The 18,781-nt window shown below is 43.6% G+C and overlaps 2 protein-coding genes across 5 annotated transcripts in view; both read right to left on the reverse strand.

Moving 5' to 3' along the window:
* The window catches only part of snap91a (synaptosome associated protein 91a), a 54,859-nt gene extending 53,644 nt beyond the window's left edge, over positions 1-1,215 (reverse strand). The window contains exon 1 of the mRNA XM_061776288.1: positions 476-1,215. Coding sequence (XP_061632272.1) covers positions 476-605 — 130 coding nt within the window. The 5' untranslated portion in view covers positions 606-1,215. The remainder of the gene's footprint in view (positions 1-475) is intronic.
* A 6,080-nt stretch (positions 1,216-7,295) lies between these two features.
* dop1a (DOP1 leucine zipper like protein A) overlaps positions 7,296-18,781 on the reverse strand; it is a 44,685-nt gene continuing 33,199 nt past the window's right edge. For all 4 annotated transcript variants that reach the window (XM_061776909.1, XM_061776910.1, XM_061776911.1 and 1 more), the window contains 8 exons: positions 17,409-17,558; positions 17,241-17,302; positions 16,673-16,825; positions 16,445-16,581; positions 16,294-16,349; positions 15,845-16,009; positions 10,654-10,783; positions 7,296-7,873 (listed from right to left, as the gene is read on the reverse strand). In XM_061776909.1, the coding sequence (XP_061632893.1) occupies positions 7,565-7,873; positions 10,654-10,783; positions 15,845-16,009; positions 16,294-16,349; positions 16,445-16,581; positions 16,673-16,825; positions 17,241-17,302; positions 17,409-17,558 (1,162 nt within the window). In that variant the 3' untranslated portion in view covers positions 7,296-7,564. The remainder of the gene's footprint in view (positions 7,874-10,653; positions 10,784-15,844; positions 16,010-16,293; positions 16,350-16,444; positions 16,582-16,672; positions 16,826-17,240; positions 17,303-17,408; positions 17,559-18,781) is intronic.

The following is an 18,781-nucleotide window of genomic DNA, read 5'->3' on the forward strand; positions in this document are numbered from 1 at the left end:
TAATGGGTTAGCGAGAGGTTCTGGCTTTTCTCCAACTCAAACTTCCTCACACATTGCAAAAACATTCATGGTAGGTTAAGGTTTTGGGTACTAAATTGCCCATTGGTGTGTATGTGAGTGTAAATGGTCGTTAAATGCATGCACATTCAATTCACAACCAACTTTCCTAAACAATACAAATGGTCACCACATCTCAGTTTTCAACAAAGGCCAATACATTTGGTTCCAACAATATGATGTGTGCCATTGAGCAATGCGAACAGTGACAGCAATTCAGGAAAAGGCCTCTGCTCACATTCAGTATCACCACTTTTAACCTTTTCAATTATGTCGTCATGGACCAAAGATCCATGCGATTATGACAGACGGACTGCATTGGGAGGCAACCACCATGGCTTTGGTGCATGGCCTAAATGTACATGGTTAGATAGATAGACAGACAGATAGATAGATGGGTAGATAGTAGCCTACTCACATTCCAGGTGTTTTTTCTTTGGGGCTGTTTGTTCGTGTGTGGTGGATTTACACACAGCTCGGGACACCTCCGATCCAGTCAAACTGTACTGCGCCGCGGCGATTCGGTCCGTTAGCGTCTGACCCGACATCTTGTAGTCTCACTGGACGAGTGGTCCTACCCCCCGCCTCCCCTCCACCTCCACTTAAAAACGAAGAGCAGCCTCAGTAATCCCAGCTGCTGCCCTCGATGCCAAACACAATTCTATTACATAACAATAGTGGGAGTGAGAGATCAGTCCATGCATGTGTCTTTGGAAGAATAATGATTCAAAAAATATTTCTTCTCACACACACACAGGGCGCAGTAAAAGACCACATCAAAAGTGTGGATATTCAAATGGGAAGATCACCTTCAATCTCTCGCTCCCGTGTTATTTTTCAGGCTGCGAGACAAAATGCTCCTCGTATGACGCTCTTGAATGATGCCCCCTCTTGTCAGTCTTCCAGCGTCCGGCCTCCTGTTTAATCCTCCCAGCCTCTCTGACAGTCCTTGTTTGAGCAGAGGAGCATCAGGTCCAGAGGTTGGCAGCACCCCCCAGCCAGAGCAACGGTTTTCCACTAACTCCTTCTTCACCTCCTCCCCGAGACGCTTCCTCTGTCCTGCGACCCCCTCCCCGCCAACAAGCCCCGGCGAAGCACGCTTCAAACACCGAATGGAAAGATCCGGCGTCTTTTTCTTTTTTTCGTCTTCCGTCTTCTTATTTATTTATTTTTGCTTTTTTTTTCGCCACGCCCCTCCCTTTCGCCGAGTCACGTGACAGTGTCGTGCCAATGCCAACACTGCGGGGGCCTCCTTCTGCCATCGCGAGAACTGCGACTGACGTGGAGGATGCAAAGGGTTAATGAAGCGAGTGGCCAACCAGGCTGGATGCTGCTCACATGAAGGTCATAGGGAACATCTCTTGACCCTTGGCATCCTCCTCCACCATCATGTAGCTATTATCACTGTCTGTGGTGCTGATATTGTACATACAGCCCTAGTGGGTGGTTTTCCAGCTACTGAATGTTTTGATTGATGCTGTGTAGTTTTGTCATGTATTTATTTCATTATACATGTAAAGTTGCCATTTACTGTTTAATGTACGCTCACAGAGCCACTGATACATCTTGCTGTACACCATCCAAACATTACCAACACCACACTCATTAAACACGTCACTCATCCAACAGTTCCTACTATATTGGTTTTAAGTATTTTTTGTTAGTCTCAGAATATATTGTACACTTTGTCCTGCTTTACATTGTAGTTATGACTTTGAGCTTGTCCCATAGGCGGTGCCACAGCGGGTGACTCACATGATTTGTCTGGCAATTCTTTTTTTTTTGTTTGTTTGTTTACAACGGGTGCCTTTAATGCAGCCCTATGGGGGGCACAAGCCAGTACAAACTGTAGGCCGGTCCCAAGCACAGATAAATGCAGAGGGTTGCGTCAGGAAGGGCATCCGGATTAAAACTTTGCCAAACAAATATAAGCGTTCGTCCAAAGAATTCCATACCGGATCGGTCGTGGCCCGGGTTAACAACATCCGCCATCGGCGCCGTCAACCTGCAGGGCGCCGGTGGAAATTCAGCTACTGTGGGTCGAAGTCGAAGAAGAAGAAGCGGTGGAAAGCGGGTTCTTTAGCAGAAAGAGAAGAGGAAAGCACAGAGCCTAGAACTGAATGTGGGGACTTTGAATGTTGGGACTATGACAGGAAAATCTCAGGAGTTGATTGACTTGATGATTAGGAGAAAGGTTGATATATTGTGTGTCCAGGAGACCAGGTGGAAAGGCAGTAAGGCTAGAGGTTTAGGGGCAGGGTTTAAATTATTTTACCATGGTGTAGATGGGAAGAGGAACAGAGTTGGGGTTATTTTAAAAGAAGAGTTGGCTAAGAATGTCTTGGAGGTGAAAAGAGTATCAGATTGAGTGATGAGGCTGAAATCTGAAATTGAGGGTGTTATGTATAATGTGATTAGTGGCTATGCCCCATAGGTGGGATGTGACCTAGAGGTGAAAGAGAAATTCTGGAAGGAGCTAGACGAAGTAGTTCTGAGCATCCCAGACAGAGAGAGAGTCGGGATTGGTGCAGATTGTAATGGACATGTTGAAGAAAATAGGGGTGATGAAGAAGTGATGGGTAAGTACGGCATCCAGGAAAGGACAGATGGTGGTAGACTTTGCAAAAAGGATGCAAATGGACACTTTTTTCCAGAAGAGGCAGGAACATGGGGTGACCTACAAGAGCGGAGGTAGAAGTGCACAGGTGGATTACATCTTGTGCAGACGATGTAATCTGAAGGAGGTTACCGACTGTAAGGTAGTGGTAGGGGAGAGTGTGGCTAGACAGCACAGAATGGTGGTGTGTTAGATGACTCTGGTGGTGGGGAGGAAGATTAGGAAGACAAAGGCAGAGCAGAGAACCATGTGGTGGAAGCTGAGACAGGACCAGTGTTGTGCAGCTTTTCGGGAAGAGGTGAGACAGGCTCTCGGTGGACAGGAGGAGCTTCCAGAAGACTGGACCACTGCAGCCAAGGTGATCAGAGAGGCAGGCAGGAGAGTAATTGGTATATGTTCTGGCAGGAAAGGAGAGAAGGCGACTTGGTGGTGGAACCTCAAAGTGGGACACAGAGGACCGAGGAGAGGCAAAAGGAATACATTGAGATGCGACATAGGGCAAAGGTAGAGGTGGCAAAGGCCAAACAAGAGGCATATGATGACATGTATGCCAAGTTGGACACTAAAGAGGGAGAAAGGGATCTATTCAGGGTGGCCAGACAGAGGAATAGAGATGGGAAGGATGTGCAGCAGGTTAGGGTGATTAAGGATAGAGATGGAAATATGTTGACTGGTGCCAGTAGTATGCTAGATAGATGGAAAGAATACTTTGAGGACTTGATGAATGAGGAAAATGAGAGAGAAGGGAGAGTAGAAGAGGCAAGTGTGGTGGACCAGGAAGTGACAATGATTAGTAAGGGGGAAGTTAGAAAGGCATTAAAGAGGGTGAAAAATAGAAAGGCAGTTGGTCCTGATGACATTCCTGTGGAGGAATGGAAGCATCTAGGAGAGATGGCTGTGGAGTTTTTGACCGGCTTGCTCATCAAAAATCTATATCGCGTGAAAAGATGCCTGAGGAATGGAGGAAAAGTGTGCTGGTGCCCATTTTTAAGGACAAGGGTGATGTGCAGAGCTGTGGGAACTATAGAGGAATAAAGTTGATGAGCCACACAATGATGTTATGGGAAAGAGTAGTGGAGGCTAGACTCAGGACTGAAGTGAGTATTTGCGAGCAACAGTATGGTTTCATGCCTAGCAAGAGTACCACAGATGCATTATTTGCCTTGAGGATGTTGATGGAAAAGTACAGAGAAGGTCAGAAGGAGTTAAATTGTGTCTTTGTAGATCTAGAGAAAGCCTATGACAGAGTACCCAGAGAGGAACTGTGGTACTGCATGCGGACGTCTGGAGTGGCAGAGAAGTATGTTAGAATAATACAGGACATGTACGAGGGCAGCAGAACAGTGGTGAGGTGTGACAAATGAATTTAAGGTGGAGGTGGGACTGCATCAGGGAACAGCCCTGAGCCCCTTCCCGTTTGCAGTGGTGATGGATAGGCTGACAGATGAGGTTGGACTGGAATCCCCGTGGACCATGATGTTTGCAGATGACATTGGTGGGGTAAGAGTGAGGCTACAGGGAGAAGAGATAGCAAGGGTGGAGGACTTTAAATACTTGGGGTCAACCGTCCAGAGCAATGGTGAGTGTGGTCAGGAAGTGAAGAAATGGGTACAAGCAGGTTGGAATAGGTGGAGGAAGGTGTCAGGTGTGTTATGTGACAGAAGACATGAGGGCAGTTGGTGTTCGAGAGGAGGATGCAGGAGATTTACATGGAAAAGGATGACGCGCTGTGGCGACCCCTAAAGGGACAAGCCGAAAGGAAAAGAAGAAAGAACTAGTTTACACCGGGTGCCTTTTCCGACGCAACCCACCCATTCTTTATCCAGGACTGAGTGGCTGAGTATTGGGGCACTTGCCAGGAATCAAACCCGCACCATCTGCATGAAAGGCAACAGCATGTACTGCTACCAGTGCTCCTATATCGTATTGTATATTTCATTTTTCTGTAAGGTGACCTTGGGAGATAAAGGCTCCTAGAATTTACAGTGGCTGTGGTAAGTATTCAGACCCCCTTAAAATTTCCACTCTTTGTTATATTGCAGCCATTTGCTAAAATCATTGAAGTTAATGTTTTTCCTCATTAATGTACACACAGCACCCCATATTGACAGAAAAAAATGGAATTGCTGAAATGTTTGCAGATTTCTTAAAAAAAAAAAAAAGTACTGTATTCAGAACCTTTGCTCAGTATTTAGTAGAAGCACCCTTTTGAGCTAATACAGCCATTAGTCTTTTTGGGAATGATGCAACAAGTTTTTCACACCTGGATTTGGGGATCCTCTACCATCAGGTCTCTCCAGAGATGCTCAATTGGGTTTAAGTCAGGGCTCTGGCTGGGCCATTCAAGAACAGTCACGGAGTTGTTCTGAAGCCACTCCTTCGTTATTTTAGCTGTGTGCTTTGGTTCATTGTCTTGTTGGAAGGTGAACCTTCAGCCCAGTCTGAGGTCCTGAGCACTCTGGACCTTTCGTTCAGGATATCCCTGTACTTGGCCGCATTCATCTTTCCTTCCATTGCAACCAGTCGTCCTGTCCCTTCAGCTGAAAAACACCCCCACAGCATTATTCTGCCACCATCATGCTTCACTGTTGGCCGTTATTGGACAGGTGATGAGCAGTGCCTGGTTTTCTGCACACATATCGCTTAGAATTAAGGCCAAAAAGTTCTATCATGGTCTCATCAGACCAGAGAATCTTATTTTGCACCATCTAGCAAATGGCTACAATATAACAAAGAGTGAACATTTGAAGGGGGTCTGAATACTTTCTGTACCCACTGTAAATGCTTTTATTATGCTTGCTTTTATTAATATTATTAGAATACCATGCTATATGGTTATACTGTACACTCCGAGGTCTGCATATGTACACAATACATATGGTGTGATGATTGAAATGTATTGTAGGAGAATTGATTCACAGCCTATGATTTATTGATGGTGCAGTTTGGGCTACATTGTCTTAAGTGCTGTTTCACTCCACACATTCAATTAATCAAGAATGTGATGTGTACAAAGAAAAACATCAGATATACAAATATGTGTTCATTTACAACAATCATTTTGTAAAACCCTTGCCACTTTATCAGGCTTTATGGATTCCTAGCAAAAAAACAAAAAACTGCCAGTTACATGCTGAAGCATAGATACTAGTGCAGTTTTACATTGTCAGAAAAGTAGTGTCGTTTTCAGTGGTGTAGATCTGCGCTGCATCATACAAAAACTCACCATTTTTGTATTGGCAGATCTTTTGATTCCACTCTTTTATTGGATCTTTCAATTGGGTAGCCGTATCTAATGATGTGGTCAGTCAGTAGAATTTTGTATTATGTGTCATGTGGTGAATGCAAACTTTGATATTACTGTATACTACATACATGCAAACACTAACGGCATGAAAAGGTGACAGACCAAAAAAAATAAAAATAAATAAAAATACACTGTAGGGGTGTCTGGGGGATCCCCGAGCCCACGCAGAGAATATTTTGGGATTTTAACAAATTTAGCAATCTGGAAGACTTCAAGCAGAAAAACATTGATTTACACCACTCAAGTACATGTTGATGTACATATTTAAGATTAAAATTTTATTTGTCTAATTTCTTTGCTTTTTTGTTTTGGCCTCCAATTTGAGCCAGGCCCATCTCCACCTGCACCTGATGTCTGCTTCAAGCTGTACAAATACAACAATACATGAAAGCTTTTTGTTCGTCTAAATGTAAACATGAGTAGCACGCCGTTGCCTTCATGGTAACCACGACCTTCCCAATATGGCCGCCACGTAGGCACAACAATCCCAATATGGCCACCACGTAGGCACGACAATCAGCCGGGCTGGCTTATCTCGTGTTTAATACCTACGCCCGGGAAACCCAAGAGAAGACGTGTGAGGTCATGTAACTGTTGTTTGATTGGTGAATGAGACTTAAACGTCGATGGCGCTTAAACTGGATTGGCACAAACAGCGCCCAAACCGGAAGTCGAAGTTTCGCGCACGAAATAGTTAAATAAGCTATAATTGATAAATAAAAGTAGCGAGCGACATTTAGATCATTGAAACGGAATAAAAGTACAGTTACTGGTTTTTCTGGTGTCGTCAACTCCTGTGACTCCAAAGCAGATCCTGAGAGCACAGGCGGAACCTCAAGCTGATATAGTTTCGCATAATCGTCCGCCGCAGAATAATATTCAGAAATTACGTGTGTGTGTGTGTGGAATGGATCACGTACAAAACAGCCGACGACCCCCAACCCGAAAAAACTCATCGGATCTGTACGATCCACGATAATGGCCTATTTTGAGTTCAAAACGGCGGATTTCGCCGAAAGGCGACTCATCTGCATGTATGATACTATGAATCTGTAAATGCTGGATCTGCAAAACAGTTATGAGCCTGAGCGAAAAGGGATTCCACAAAGGTTTTGCCATAATTGTTGCATATTCTTTGGAGAGTATATACCCCAATAGCAAAATTGCTTTTGAGGTTTAGAACAAATAAGGCTTAAACCTACTAATGGCTGATTTTAGAGCTATTTCACTGGCGATAAAATGCTTGAAGTCAGCCAAGCCCATCGGAAGCATCAGCAAACTGCAAGCCAAAAGACAACATCAGCTGAGCCCCTCCTGTGGGAAATCTTTATTAAGTCACATCGATATGGAATGGCACAGCATCTTTTCTTGGTCCTGCAGGACTAACATGAAATATTAAAAGTCAGCCATCAAGGCTTCTCTCGTTGTACAAATAATTAAAATCAAATAGCTTTTGAAATGTAAAACAATTATAAATACCCAAAAATGTACAAATTATTTTCCCTCAATTGTATTTCCGTTGTTGCAATACAAGTTGAGGTTTTTCACTAGTGCTGATCAGAATATATAAATCCCCTGTGTTTTCACGTCTTGATCAGACCTTCAAGAAAGTCTTTCTCTACCATTTCCTCAATGTTTTGTCGAGCTCGACTCCAGAACACTTTCTGGCTCTCCAGTTTGTGGCTCTCCTTTTGGCCAGGAAAGGATCCAGCTGCACGGTTGTGGGAGTAAGCAGGACTTGAGCGGTTACTGACTTTGCTGTTAAACACCTGGCTGAGCAGGTTGAAGAAAGGAAGCAGCTGCTCCATGCTGCGGATTACATAGAGGGTTAGCATCAGGTGGCCTGGCTCCCAGGAAAGGGTTCGAGTGAAGCACTCATCTTCTGGATTTTTCTGTGGAGAAGACATTGTCAACAAGAGTACTGAGTACAGCATAGAGCTCTGCCAAGGTCAAACAGATGTGTACTCAGGATGATGGTCATGTCCACGCTCTTCAATGGATTATAATTTTCATTACCTTAGTAGACGTACCATAATTTCTCGTGTATAATGCCCACCAACCATGTATAATATGGACCCCCAAAGTTGACCTCAAAATTCTGAAAAACCCTTCTACCTATGTATAATGCATTTTCACAATGCATGATTTGGCTTCTACCCATATGATCAAAACATGAAGTATTATCTGTATTTTGTTAGTTTTTTCAAATAATTATTCTGAAGTTAAGGACTTTATCTGAACACGTAATTCGTTTTATTTACTTGCTCTTATTTTGAAATTCACAGCCCTACTTTTATTTAGTAAATGAAAAAACACAGAGTTGTGCTCATATGTTTGATTACCCAGGCAGAATTTGTAAAATGGGTACAATTCTTCAAAGAAAACGTGAAAGGCCAGGTGAAACACATTTAGTTTTATTTTAATGGGATTAAAATTAAACGATCAAGCATTTCAGAAAAGCATTATCATCAAACAAAACATATACATAAGGAAATTAATAATGGTTGTTGTTCAGTCATCAGTCGTATTTAAAAATAAATAAAAAAACTTTCACAAATTCTGCCAAGGTATGTAAATTTATGAGCACAACTGTACATATGCAGTCGTAGGTACGGGTCCTATTGGAATGAAAGTGTATGCTACACCTTTCTCATAACCTCTAGGTGGCGGTGGCCTATTGGAATGAACGTGTACTGCTTTTTCATGATCTCTAGATGGCGGCATACATTTATAAAATGGGAAAGTTTTTTTCATTTCCCCCTATACCTATGTGTAATGCACAGCATTGACTTTTGACATTTTCTGGGGGAAAACAATGCGCATTATACACGAGAAATTACAGTAAAAATCCTGTATTCACAAATGAAATAGTCTCAGTGGCCTACAGTGGGTACAGAAAGTATTCAGACCCCCTTAAATTTTTCACTCTTTGTTATATTGCAGCCATTTGCAAAAATCATTTAATTTTTTTTTTTCCTAAATGATGTACATAACAGAAAAAACTGAATTGTTTTGAAATATGAAATATCACATAGCCATAAGTATTCAGACCCTTTGCTGTGACACTCATATTTAACTTGGGTGCTGTCAAATTTCTTCTGAACATCCTTGAGATGGTTCTACACCTTCATTGGAATCCAGCTGTGCTTGATTATACTGATTGGATTTGATTAGGAAAGCCACACACCTGTCTACATAAGACCTTACAGCTCACAGTGCATGTCAGAGCAAATGTCAAAAGGAACTGACTGTAGAGCTCAGAGACAGAATTGTGGCAAGGTACATATCTGGCCAAGAGGTTACAAAAAAAAAATTCTGCAAATATTTTGCTGCACTTAAGGTTCGTAAGAGCACAGTGGCCTCCGGAATCCTTAAATGGAAGACGTTCAGGACAACCAGAACCCTTCCTAGAGCTGGCCGTCCGTACAAACTGAGCAATCAGGGTAGAAGAGCCTTGGTGAGAGAGGTAAAGAAGAACCCAAAGATCACTGTGGCTGAGTTCCAGAGATGCAGTCGGGAGAAGGGAGAAAGTTCTAGAAAGTCAACCATCACTGCAGCCCTGCGCCAGTCGGGGCTTTATGGAATAGTGGCTTGACAGAAGCCTCTCCTCAGTGCAAGACACATGAAAGCCTGCATAGAGTTTGCCAAAAACACCTGAAGGACTCCAAGATGGTGAGAAATAAGATTCTCTGGTCTGATGAGACCAAGATAGAACTTTTTGGCCTTAATTCTAAGCGGTATGTGTGGAGAAAACCAGGTACTGCTCATCACCTGTCCAATACAGTCTCAACAGTAAAGCATGGTGGTGGCAGCATCATGCTGTGGGGGTGTTTTTCAGCGGCAGGGACAGGACTGGTTGCAATCGAAGGAAAGATGAATGCAGCCAAGTACATGCATATCCTGGACGAAAACCTTCTCCAGAGTGCTCAGGACCTCAGACCGGGCCGAAAGTTCACCTTCCAACAAGACAATGACCCTAAGCACGCAGCTAAAATAACGAAGGAGTGGCTTCAGAACAACTCTGTGACTGTTCTTGAATGGCCCTTGATGTAAACCCAATTAAGCATATCTGGAGAGATCTGAAAATGGCTGTCCACCAACGTTCACCATACAACCTGACAGAACTGGAGAGGATCTGCAAGGAGGAATGGCAGAGGAACCCCAAATCCAGGTGTGAAAAACGTGTTGCATCATTCCCAAAAACACTCATGGCTGGATTAGCCCAAAAGGGGGCTTCTACTAAATACTGAGCAAAGGGTCTGAATACTTTTTTGAATACTCTTTTTGCATAAACATGCAAAAATTTCAACAACTCCGTTTTTTTCTGTCAATATGGGGTGCTGTGTGTACATTAAATGAGGAAAAAAATGAACTTAAATGATTTTCGCAAATGGCTGCAATATAACAAAGAGTTTAAAAATGTAAGGGGATCTGAATACATTTCGTACCCACTGTATGCCAAATTACTCCACAAAAATTGTCAATTGTTTTTGAGTTATGCTGGTAACAAAACATACTATACATGCATTCAAATGCCGGTTTGGCTAAGGTAATATTTAAAAAGATGAAAGGGGTCAAATTTGGACATTGCTGAGAAACAAAGAAAGTCCCTTTCCTGGTTTGATATCACACTCATTCAATAAGTTTGTGAAACAATCTGAGGCTGCTGTACCTTAGCTCGTTTCCTCAGCAGCTTGGCTAGTCTGACCACATAGGGTTTAAACTCCCGCTGGTGAGTCCCTTGCCGTCTGACTTCCATTCCAGAATCGTCTGAGGCTTCAGGGATGAAGGCCCAGCGGTACCTAGGATTCAATAAAGACAGCAACACACTGAAACTGTAACTGCTGGAGCAGGTTTCAGCCTTAAGTGTCAAGTAGCACTGCTGCTATTAAAGTGGTTTTAAACAAGTCTGCCCTTTAAAACAGGTCAACATTACAAGGGGATTCACTGATTTGAGTCACAGATCTGAGCATTTTTTGGATAAGTAAAAAAAATAAAAATAAAACAAAAAGAACTTAGTCCTCCATTTATTCTGAAAAACACTTTTGTTCATTAAATTAATCTCGACCACTTAAACTCAAAATGACAAATATGGACATTTAACTTAAAGTGCAATATCCCCACTCTTCCTTCCGTCCTCTTTTTCTTCTTCTTCTTCTCTTCAATAGCCCTTCTCTTTTTGTACACGGACCGGGAATGAAAAACATCCAGTCCAATTTAAGGAATATGTTCTCCCTTTAAACATGGATAGTGAATTAAACACCAGGCTATGTCCACATTGAAAAAGAAGGGATGTGTTCTGCAGTCCCGCTATATTGCAAATTTTAATTACAGTTGTAGCGGACATGCTCTTGCCAGATGGCACCATGACCACCAACCTCGGACTGAGACTGCATTCCCTGTCTCCGCTCCCCCGCGAGACAGAAGGCCACAGGGATGCCTGGTTTATCTCACACGGACGCTAAATGAATTACCAGCTAGTCCGAAGGAGCTAGTCAAAGCGGAGACTAGGAATCCTGACTCCTCACCAGACTTTAAATCAATTAGCAGCTACCCTAGCAACCTGCCCTCCCAGGCATGCCAAGATAAAAGTTCAAAAGGCCATTCGTCCTCTGAAATGCAACTTGTTAAGACATCTCAGACAACGGATGGGACACGAGCAACACCCGCAGGCGGTGGAGAGCTACTGCAACTCCGGGGGAACTAATCACAATCTGCACCAAATTTGAATGTTGCATAATATTTTAAGAACTTTGCATGAACGCTCCCAGTGTTTACCATCACAACAGTGACTCTAGTGACTGTATTTATGCAAATTTGAATGTCTGATGTCAAATCTGTTTGTCAACTGAAACGGATGAGAGGTTTCATCCCACACAACACAAATGCCACATTACAAATATTACAGTGTTCTCAACAACCACATCCAATTGAAACATTCATTACAGGGATTAAAGAGGATGTGCGCGTGACAATCCAAAACTGGAAACTGGTCTAATCTTAATAATAATTAAATAATTAATATTTTATCCCACTGGTTTTAAACCACAAAATAATCCTAGGATGGAAAACTAACATTAAGAAGTGGTCTATCTCCCCTTTTGACCCTCTTTTCGGCGGGGCATAAAGGCCGGAGCCCCCTTTGTTACGGGCGGGCGCTCCTTCGACCACCTTGCCGAAGACTGGCTCAGCCAGGAAGCCTCACTTCTCACTACGAGGTGGCGAGGAAACATTAACCCTCTTCCCACCGCAGGCTACCTTGCCAGTGCCCCAAGCTACCCTTTTGGGTGCCTGGGCAGCTCAAGGGCAAGCTTCGTTGGGAGGGAAATGGGCAGCGCATGTCTGCTCAGAGCGTCTTGCGAACAGCGACACCCGGGCTTTGGCCGGCCTGCCTTGGAAGTCTTTTTCTTGCTTTTTCTTTTTTCCTTCCTCCTTATTCCGCCAAATCCACCTGTTCCCCGTGCGGACCGGACCAGCCAAACCTTCAAGAGATCGACCAGCCTGCCTAAATTGTGTTTCACGCAACGCAAGTCCAACTTGCGATCTACTAAAGTACAGATAAGTGCATATTTGGGTTTAAATTAATGAGAACAGGAATCCCCAGCTCTATACATTGTCATCCCATGCTCATTTCCATTTCTCATTAAATTTTCTACAAAAATCCACTACCTGTACCAGGTGTGTGTGTGTGTGTGTGTTTGGGTTCGACAAAAGACATGGTGCCCCTTTCCGAGATAAAATAATTTGATTCTAACGTGTAAACATAAAATCACGCTAAACCGGAAGTAACGCAGGGGTCGCTAAAAGCTTATTCTTTTCTGCTAAATTAATTACGTTTTTATCACACCGGTTTTAGACACCGGAGAAACCGAACGCTCTGCCGAAAAACAAAAAAATAACGACCAAAATAAAATGTATCCGCAGCGCCCCCACCGGTGACGCTTGTAGCCTTAATACCATCAAGACACAACCTCGGGAATCCGAGTCCGAAATCCCCACCACACGACAACTCATGGCTAACGAAGTAACCAATTCCTGGTCGCTAAGCAACACGTTAAGAGTAGCCATTTTAGTTAGTGCGTGAGAGTCTGCATATCAACAGGAAGTGGAGCAGCTGGAGCAGTGGTGCGGCCGACACAACCTGGAGCTGAACACGCTCAAGACTGTAGAGATGATCGTGGACTTCAGGAGGCATCCTTCGCCACATCTGCCCCTCACGTTGTCCAGCCGCCTTGTGTCAACCGTCGAGACCTTCAAGTTCCTGGGAATTACAATCTCTCAGGACCTGAAGTGGGCGACTAACATCAACTCCGTCCTCAAAAAGGCCCAGCAGAGGATGTACTTCCTGCGGCTTCTGAGAAAGCACGGCCTGCCACCGGAGCTGCTGAGACAGTTCTACACAGCGGTAGTCGAATCAGTCCTGTGTTCTTCCATCACAGTCTGGTTTGGTGCTGCTACAAAAAAGGACAAACTCCGACTGCAACGGACAATCAAAACTGCTGAAAGGATTGTCGGTACCCCCCCTACCCACCATTGAGGACTTGCACGCTGCCAGAACTAAGACAAGGGCGTGCAAAATCCTCTCGGACCCTCCGCACCCCGGTCTCCAGCTCTTCCAGCTCCTTCCCTCAGGTAGGCGCTACCGATCAATGCAAACTAGAACTAGTAGACACTCCAACAGCTTCTTCCCTCTTGCGATCAACTTCTTAAACACCTAACCTATAATTCCATTACAACAAGCTGGCAATTTTTTTTGACTTGAGTTCGTTGTCACATTTCTGTGGGGCCAATTATGTACTACTCGTGCACTCACTGTCGTTGTCTCACCATGCTGCACTATTTGCATATACTGGCCACTCATGCCAGAGTAGCATCTGCTCCATTTGCACACTGATTGAGGAGTATCTGTAACATTTGCACAACCAACATTGTCCCAGATTATCGCACTACTCGTCACTTTAAACCGCATACACTCCTTGAAGTCTCAGCGCCCCTTGCACAATGGTCATTGCACCGGTCTATTGCAATATTAGTTATTTGAACTGCTCTAAGTGCTAGAGGACTCTGGATCTTTTTGTACAATTGTTTTTTGTCAATGTCTCTGTCTCCAAAGTGTTCTGTAAATTGACTGTTGTACTAGAGCGGCTCCAACTACCGGAGACAAATTCCTTGTGTGTTTTGGACATACTTGGCAAATAAAGATGATTCTGATTCTGAAAACCACAACGGGCATGGCGGCACGGTGACCGACTGGTTAGAGGGTCTGCCTCACAGTTCTGAGGACCGGGGTTCAATCCCCGGCCCCGCGTGTGTGGAGTTTGCATGCTCTCCCCGTGCCTACGTGGTTTTTCTCCGGGCACTCCGGTTTCCTCCCACATCCCAAAAACATGCATGGTAGGTTAATTGACGACTCTAAATTGCCCGTAGGTGTGAATGTGAGTGCGAATGGTTGTTTGTTTGTATGTGCCCTGCGATTGGCTGGCAACCAGTTTAGGGTGTACCCCACCTCCTGACCGATCATTGCTGGGCTCCAGCACGCCCGCGACAATTATCCATTGCTTTTACTCTCTCTCAATATATTATGCGTTTGAATGTGCTTGCATTGTTTTATGTCTTTATAGACCTTTGAAAAAATTTAAGGGTCATAAATGCTACAAAAACATGCTAGGATCTATTTAAATAGGTTATTTCTATATCACAGATTTCATTTATTGCAGAGGTGGACTGGAATGTAACCCTCGCGATGGAGGGGGGAAAACTGCATACAGACAATCAGTTTATGAATGGATACCCAATTTAATATATAAATTACTTTATGAACAGATAACCAGCTGATGAATAAAATGACCTGGTTATTTATACTTTTACACAAAAGGACTTTATTGAGCCACGGAAATAGGAATTTTTTTCCCAATCAAAACTCTTTTTAGTTAATAATTTTGGGTGATAAATATTAGACAGGGGAAGAACATAAAACAGTTATCTCCAGTAACTTAAACTGTCAAATAATTTTAACAGATTTAAAAAGCAGGACAATGTGGCCTAAAAGACATACAGTACTTACCCTTTGTCAAAATTGAACTAAAGTACAATACTTGAGTTCATGTGGATGTGAAAAGCCCGGTGACTGAGTTTGCCTTGGACAACGCCACTGGTGCTTAGCCAGCGACGATCAGCCCACATAACCAAACTGTGACAGTGACGTAAGTGTAGATCACTCGGCTTGTGCTTTGATAAAGACAGCTAGCCAACTAGCTGCAGAATGATTATTGGCACTTCAAACGTACCTCACGGTGATATGCTTAATTTTGGCGCAGACCTAGGCGCTGCGGCAGCACATAGACAGGCTCTCCCAGCCTGCAGCCTTCTCTTTACCGATCGATTGCAAGGGCCCGTGAGTCGTGGCTGCTTGGCTCCCCGCACGTGAAAGCTGGTGAGCCTGTGTCTGTCGAGCCCAGCCCGCAGCAAGCGGCAGCACTACGCCAGAGTACTTTAAGCCATGCATTACAGTACGCTAGCCACGACTACTGTCTACCGCTGTGCTTGACTAGTGAGTGTGGATTAAACATGCTGCCTTCATGTGAACAAGCAAAACTTTTTTTTTTTACATAACCAAACCGCGGACCAGGTGCGAGCCAAACCGTGAAGACTGATCAGTACGGATCAAAGATGATCCGTTATACTACTAATATTTACATTAAGAATTTGTTCATGATTTAATTTTCCATTTCATTCTTATTCTGTTCTTCCATTTAATATTTTAAAGGACACCTGGTCAATCCCAAAATTGAGAGCCAGTTTATCTTTTTTCCACTCTTAAAGTCTGTAACACTTATTATAGAATAGGCTTGCAAAGTACTGACATTTGGAACTGAGGCAGGCTTTCGGGTGGCAGGGCCAAGGCCAAGTCCAGCAGCTTGCAAGCCGACAGATAGAGGTTGAGCCAGCGTTGGCTGTTGTAGGACGTTGAGAAGCCATTGCCTCCGGAATAGGTGGCTTCCAAGCCAGCCACAGATGGCCCTGATGTCCTAGAGATGGTCAGAGAGGATTAGTCATCAGGGGTTAACAGAGTGATGTCATTACAGTGGAACCTCAGTTCATAAATCCAATTTTCAGAAAAATACTGCTTCTGTTCACAAACTATGCTTCATACTAACTGTCTCCGCCGGCCATATGCGAAGGCGACTTGGTTCTGGGGCAGGAACGGATTAATTCTATTTCAAATTGCTTTGGTTGGTGAATAGAAAGTCTCATGAAGGTTCCACTGTATTCATCATCTTGACTTCCAGACAGTGAATAGCAACAAATGTACCTTGATATGTCCTCATCTGCTGTTAGTTCTTGCTCCATCAACAGAAACACCTGAACCTAAAAAGAAACAGATGTAGACGTAATGAAATGGGCAATAGACAAATACAAATAACAATGTAAGCAAGAAATTCGGGAAAGCATTGAGAGCTCACCAATTCGGTGATCATGGTGGGCCATAATGAGGTGAGGTGTTGAGGCGACATGCGCAGCAGCAGGACCCTAAAGAAGAGGAACACCTGAGCATGGAGGATGGGCACCTGAGGCAGACGCAGGCTCTCCACCAGGCGCTCTAAGATAACACAGTGAAATATGATAATTAAAACACTACAAAATGAAACGTTGACACAATCAGTGGTTGCCTTACTAAAGCTCTTCATTACCTTGTATGTCAGGGAGGTATTTTTGGTACTGGTCCACTTCACTACTGTAGATGGTGAAGGCCAGGCGCTTGAGCAACATGGCCCTCTGTTCCAGCTCAGCATCTCTGTTGGTGAACAGACTCAGGGAGCTGCTCTGGGCTACAGCCACACGGGCTGTTGGAGGATGCAGGAGACAGACACGTATGATATCCAATATTAAATCAGAACCTAAATTCTTAAGGTTTTGCTTAATTTACTGACAAACACAAAAGGATTTGGCCATATCCTGTTACTGTCACTGTGTTAAGGTTTTGTCAGGAAAAAATTACAAGCATGATTCAAAAATATGTTTTTGTGGGTTATCAATAAATCTACCTTAGAAGACACTAAGTGAAAACAGATCTGGCATGTAAAGATTTGCAGAGCAAAATAAAATAGTTTTATACGGTGGACGTTTTCTTTATTTTGTGATTTCAACTAATGGAAAACAGTCAAAACCTTGTGAATGCCAGTTAGGTAAAAAGAAGTCGAAGTAAATTATCTGCTTTTACTATAATGATCATTTGACATATTACAAAATAAAACATACTCATAAGGTCCCTGAATGTGGTCTTGTCATGTGTCATCAAATGGTCAATGATTGCCCTCCAGCTGAAAAAACAAACAAACATATTAACACATTCACAAATATAAAATACACAAATAATTCAAAATCTGGTCCTAGACCTGGTTGACACTGACTGACTCTCTTACTTACTGGCTGACACAGGATGAGTCCATCTGGAAGAAGGTAGGGTCCATAAAGAGGTCAAAGGCCTCCTTCTTCCAGGCGCGACGTGTGTACTGGTACCCACTTAGACTGCTTAACAGTTGGATGCAGGCCCGATAGCTGGGAGCATTGTGAGCGCTGACAAGGGAATCAGGATAATGGACTTCAAATTAATACACATTGCAGATATTATAAGCATTTTTGGCATTTGGAATTTTACTAAATGTTTTTCCTGTAGTCTTTTATTCAGTGTAAAACTGATTATTTGTGTGTAAAACACCCTCATTTTGAACATCAGTTTCTATAGCTTAAAAAGTTACAGTGCCACCAGAAAGTTTCTGGTGGCACTGTAACTTGTGCGCAGAGACCACATCATCAGTGCGCAATTGTGCATGCGCGCAGCTTGGAGGGAACAGTGTCAGAAAGTATTCACACCCCTCCACTGTTACAGACTTATTCTAAAGCTAATTTGAGTATAGTTTTCTTTTTAAAAAATCTACATAAAATATCTCATATTGACAAAGTAAAAACACATTTTCAGACATTTGTGCAGATTTATCGAAAATGTAAACATTCAAACATAAGTATTCACACCCTTGGCTTAATATTTTGTTTAAACACCTTTGGCAGCAATCACAGCCTCAAGTTTTCTTGCGTATGTCTCTACGAGCTTGGCACACCGGTTTTGGGGCATTTTCTCCGATTGTTCTCTGCAGATCCTCTCAAAGTCAGTCAGGTTGAATGGGCAGCGTCGGTGGACAGCCATTTTTAGGTTTTTCCAGAGATGTTCGATTGGATTAAAGTCTGGGCTTTGGCTGGGCCACTCAAGGACAATCACAGGCTGCTCCTGAAGCCACTCCTTTGTTATCTTGGCTGTGTGCTTTGGGTCATTGTCGTGTTGGAAGATGAATCGACGCCCTAGTCTGAGTTCCAGAGCACTCTGGAGCAAGTTCTCTTGAAGAATTTCTCTATATTTGGCAGCTCTTATCTTTCCCTCTATGCGGACTTGTCGCCCAGTTCCTGCAGCAGAAAACAGCCCCACAGCATGATGTTGCCACCGGCATGCTTCACAGTAGGGATGGTGTTAGCCAGGTGATGAGCGGTGCCTCCTCTCCAGATATAATGCTTGCAATTCAGGCCAAAAAGTTCTATTTTGGTTTCATCAGATCAGAGAATTTTGTTTCTGCAGGTCTGAGAATCCTTAAGGTGCCTCTTGGCAAACTCCTAGCATGCTGCCATGTGCCTTTTAGTGCGAGATGGCTTCCGTCTGGCCACTCTACCATAAAGGCCTGATTGGTGGAGTGCTTAAGCAATGGTTGACCTTGGTTTTCCTATCTCCGCAAGGGAGCACTGGTGCTCCG

The sequence above is a fragment of the Phyllopteryx taeniolatus genome, chromosome 6 (assembly GCF_024500385.1).
Source record: "Phyllopteryx taeniolatus isolate TA_2022b chromosome 6, UOR_Ptae_1.2, whole genome shotgun sequence".
NCBI classification, from domain to species: Eukaryota; Metazoa; Chordata; class Actinopteri; order Syngnathiformes; family Syngnathidae; genus Phyllopteryx; species Phyllopteryx taeniolatus.